The sequence below is a fragment of the Pteropus alecto genome, unplaced genomic scaffold (assembly GCF_000325575.1).
Source record: "Pteropus alecto unplaced genomic scaffold, ASM32557v1 scaffold67, whole genome shotgun sequence".
NCBI lineage: Eukaryota > Metazoa > Chordata > Mammalia > Chiroptera > Pteropodidae > Pteropus > Pteropus alecto.
In genome coordinates, this window is record NW_006441061.1 from 8,521,679 (window position 1) to 8,526,643 (window position 4,965).

At 60.1% G+C, this 4,965-nt stretch overlaps 1 protein-coding gene across 7 annotated transcripts in view; it reads left to right on the forward strand.

The window, feature by feature from the left end:
* Positions 1 to 4,965, forward strand: part of SARDH (sarcosine dehydrogenase) — a 54,131-nt gene that overhangs the window by 10,354 nt on the left and 38,812 nt on the right. For all 7 annotated transcript variants that reach the window (XM_025051215.1, XM_006918096.3, XM_025051217.1 and 4 more), the window contains 2 exons: positions 1,902 to 2,006; positions 3,079 to 3,208. In XM_025051215.1, coding sequence (XP_024906983.1) covers positions 1,902 to 2,006; positions 3,079 to 3,208 — 235 coding nt within the window. The remainder of the gene's footprint in view (positions 1 to 1,901; positions 2,007 to 3,078; positions 3,209 to 4,965) is intronic.

Genomic DNA, 4,965 nt, shown 5'->3' on the forward strand with positions numbered 1-4,965 from the left:
CGTTCCGTAAACGTGAGGCGTCTTTTCGTTTATTTAGGTCTTCTTTAATTTCTTTCGAAAATATATTCTCGCTTCTAGAGTACGAGCTTTGCACTTCTTTCGTTAAATTTATTCATAGGCATTTACAAATTCTTTTTGATGTGTGAATGGAATATTTTCTTAATTTCATTTTTGATTGCTCATTACTAGTGTAGAGAAATACGGTAGTTCTTTGTTTGCTTGTTGTATATTGACCTCGTATCCTGCAACCTTTGAACTATTTTTTTAGTTCTAATAGTTTTTTACTGTTTTTTTTATTTTTTATTTTTTAGAATTTTCTATCTACAAGATTATATCACCTGCAAATGCGGGTAGTGTTATTTCTTCTTCTCCTGTCTGGATGGCTTTCGTTTCTTCCCCTTTCCTAGTGTCCCTGGCTAGGACTGTCGAGTGGAGGTGGCGGGGGGCGGGCGTCCTTCTCGTGGCCTGCTCTTAGAGGAAGAGTTGCAAGTCTGTGTCCGTTAGGGGTGTTTCGTAGGTATCCTTTACCAGGCGGTTTCCCTCCGGCCTTAGCTCGTCGAGTGTCTTTATCATGAAGGGTGTTGGATTCTGTCAAGTTTTTTTAATGCCTCTGTTGAGATGAGTAGTGGTTTCGTCCTTTGTCGACATAGATCAATTTTGGCGTATTAAACCAACCTTGCATTCCAGGGATAAATCCCATTCGGTCGTGGTGTATAATCCTTTTCCTATGTTGCTGGATTCAGTTTGCCAGGATTTTGTTGAGGATATTTGCGTCGATATTCATAACAGTCAAAATTTTCTCCCAAACGTTTCAGCAGATCTGTCCACCACCTGTCCGTCATATTGTCTGCATTCTCATACGCTTGAAAGAAATTACGCAACGTCGACAAGTCCCGTTCCCCTTTCTGGAGGATTCCACCCCCTGCCTTTTGATCTTCTCCATTTTGGACTGGCCGCCTCTGGGCCCCTGCTCGGATGTTACCCTGCGCCCTTCCTCACCCCGATTCTGTCGGTCCGCTGCTCTCTGGGCTGTGTGGGGGAGGGGGTTGGGAATAGTGGAAGCTGATCGGGGTCCAACTGTTGTGAAGAGACCCTCACCCATCTTCCTGTGCACATGCACGCATACCCTCTCACATTTACACACCCATGCACACACACAGACATGCACATGCACATTTACACACCCATGCACACACAGACATGCACATGCACATTTACACACCCATGCACACACAGACATGCACATGCACATTTACACGCCCATGCACACACACAGACATGCGCATGCACATTTGCACGCCCATGCACACACACAGACACGCACATGCACATTTACACACCCATGCACACACAGACACACATGTGCACATTTACACACCCATGCACACACATACACGCACATTTACACACCCACGCACACACAGAGACATGCACATGCACATTTACACACCCACGCACACACACAGACATGCACATTTACACACCCATGCACACACAGAGACATGCACATGCACATTTACACTCCCCACACACACACACAGACATGCGCATGCACATTTACACACCCATGCACACACACACTCTGCGTATTACCCCCCCATGCAGAGGGACCTGGGATTGCCACTGGCTTGACCTCTCTGCAGATTGGAGGGGCAGAGGGTGGACCCTGGCCTGACTTGTTCAGTCTCCCCTCCCCCAAACCCGACCCATGCAACGCTCTGCAGGCGCCGGTGCTGGCCGAGATCTCCCTGTCTGCGGTTGTCTTCCTCGCCCCCTCGCCCCCAGGGTCCTACAACAGGAAGGAGGTGCTGGGCCCACTATGGGCCTGGGACCCCTGAAGGAGGTGCCGGGCCCACCTCCCAGGCCTGGCTGACCGCTGTCCTCTCTGCCTCGCCTTCCAGAACATGCCCAACGTCCGTGACCATGATGCCTCGATCTACCTCCGCCTCCAAGGGGACGCCTTGTCGGTGGGGGGCTATGAGGCCAACCCCATCTTCTGGGAGGAGGTGAGACATGGAGGGAATGAGGGAGGGTTTTGGGGCTACGTCTCAGCATGGAGAAGCCTTCTTCCGGGGAGCCCCCCTCCTGAAGCTCCTCGGGTGCCTACCTGAAACTTGGCAGGTCCCCTGGCCCTGCAAGGGTCAAACTCATTTTCCTCCAACCTCCACAAGACCTGGTGTTACACAGGTAGGTCTAGCCCTGAGGCAGGTGGAGGGCTTGTCTCAAAGTGTCAGTAGTTAGAGGCTGTGAAAATGTAGCGAAGGCCTTCGACATCATGCGGAGGTTCAAGTCCTCTGTCCGGCAGCAGAACCCTGGGCCCTCCCCGACTCCCGACCGCAGGGGCATCTGTCCCAGCCTGGGCCCTCTCCTGGAAGCTTCTGGGGTCGACTATAGACCGGTGTCTCCCTTGGCCCTCTTAACGTGCATGGACCATCCCCGCCCTTATAGACACGCATTTAGTCCACACGTTGAATGACTGATCACTTCGGCCAGAGACAGTTTTACTTTTTGGGGAAAGAGAGACTCAGAAAGAAGCCCCTGTTCCTAGAGGCCTGTATTTTGGTGGGGAGACGTATAGTAAAGAGACGAGGTGGTAACACAGTCAGGGGGGTCGACCTGCGCACCGAACGAGGTGAGGCTAAGTGGGGGGGGGCGTTCTGCAGACAGGGGTCGGGCAGGGCTCCCTGGGTGGGGCCTGGCGGGTGGCACGGTGGGCAAGGGGCGAGGTCACGCTTGCCGTTCTCGCGTGGCTGCGGGTCAGGGGGGATGTAGGCAGGGCCGGCTCATGCGGGGCTCTGCTGACCGCAGGTGCCGTGGGGACAGGGGTGGCCTGAGAGCAGGGGGCTGTGGTCTGGCGTGTGTGGCGCCGGCCGGGGAAGCAGGGCCTCCGGTCGAGGGCCGAGCGCTGGGACCTGGCCTGGGTGCGGATGGGGAGCGGACAGGCCCCGCTGGTGGGCTGATGAGGAGAGACGAGCTGAGGGCGCTTGTGGGGACCAGCTCACCCCGTCACCTGCCTGACGTGGGCGCGCTGGAGCTCCCGGGCGGCCGTCACAGGGCAGGACCCCACCCGCCTCCCAGGTGTCGGACAAGTTTGCCTTCGGCCTCTTCGACCTGGACTGGGAGGTGTTCGGCCAGCACATCGAAGGCGCCATCAACCGGGTCCCTGTGCTGGAGAAGACAGGGGTCAAGTCCACAGTCTGTGGCCCGGGTGAGTGGGGAGCCTGGGAGCTGGGGCTGGACGTCAGGGGTCCTTCAAGCTGACCCTGGGGTTCACCTCCCTTGTCACCTCCTGGGCAGTGGGTGTTGCTGTCCTCTCTGTGGGCCAGAGACCTGACTCGTCAGGGCAGGAATTTGCCCCGTTGGGCGCACGGCCTGCCCTCCCACCCCAGAGTGAGCTCCTCCCGACGCCCCAGCCGGGTTTTCAACCCCCACTCGGCTGGTCCGGGGAACTCAATGTTTTCATCTGTAAAATGGGCGTCGGCCCCTCCCAGCACCCTGTGAGGCTGGGGGGCGGGTCAGGCCCCTTCCCGGTGCCGCTGTAGGAGGCTGTAGACCCCCCGGTCCCGTTCAGCCTCGGACCCTGCGATCCCTGCTGCCCTGGGTGTCCCCCCTGGCCAGGACCCGGGCCGTCAGCCTCACCCGCGCTCTGTGGCCTCAGCGGCCAGCACCACAGGGCTGCGCACCCGCCCAGCTGGAAAGGCCCCGCCCCGCTCCGGCCTCTGAGAGCTGAGCTGAAGGAGGCCGGGGCAAGAGGGAGGCCCTGAAGAAGGGGCTCAGCTCCCAGAATGCCCCCCGGGGCATGCGGGGCCGGCCTTGCCCCCGCCCTGCTGGCCGGTGCCCGGGCTAGGGGAGACTCAGCTCAGCACCACCAGCTCATTCCTGCAGGGCCCGTCGGCCGGCCTGGCTGGGCTTTGGGAGTTGAAAGATGACCTGACATATCCCTGCACAAGCGACTCACAGCTCAGCAGGGAGAAATGACCGCTCGATGGCTCGATGGCCTGGGACGGTGCCATCCTGGGGTGGCCCAGAGCGTAAGGCGCCGTGGGGAGGGAGAGGCTGATGCTGACGGGGTGGGTTGTCTGAGCTGGGTCTCAGGCTGTGTGCAGATGGAGAAGCTTCCAGAATGAGATTCTAGGCTGAGGGGCAGGATAAGCAGGGCTGTGGTGTGGAGGGGCATGCACAGCGTCGGCTCGGTCCCTCTGCCTGTCCCCGCCTGCCCCGAGTCAGGTGCCTGTCGCAGGCCGGGCGGAGCACGCACGGCAGCAGCCCCAGGAGCTGGCCCCCGGCAGGGAGGCCACCTGAGCCAGGGCGAGGGCGCGGGGGACGGGGCTGCTGGTCTGGGGTCCTGGCACAGGGCACCTCTGGGGCCTGGGCGGGGCTCCGGCTGGCCTAGGAGCCCGATGTTGCCGCTGCGGGACTCTGAGTGTGGTCGCCCAGAAGCCCCCGTGACCAGCCCCTGCAGCGTCACTCGCCGGCCTTTGTTCTGCACTAGCTGGCACCTCGTCTGTGCCGGAGACGCCCGTGCGGGCCGGCGGGGGGTCCAGAGCAGTCGGGTGATCGGACGGGAGCACAGGGGCGGCAGGGGCGGAGTGGGCACCCAGAGCAGGACGGCCGCGCCCGGCGGGTGTTCCGGGGGGGGCACAGGCCGTGTGTGCCTGGACATGCCACCCCGTCGTGTCCCAGCGGGATCCGTGTCCCTCGTCCCCGGCACGCGCAGCCGCTATTTCATCCGCACCCGTGGCGAGCAGGGCGAGCCTGGCCCCATGGCGGGCCGTGGACGGAGGTTCCCCTACAGCGTTGTCCAAAGAGGACACTTTGTGTTTGAGGCTCTGAGTCCCCTGTGCCTCAGTGGCCTCATCTGTGAAGGGGGTGGCGGGCACCCTCTCAGCCAGGGGAAGCCACACGTGTGCGCAGGGCGCGCCCGGGCCAGCAAGCCGCAGTGGGCAGCCAGAGGCCACAGGCGAA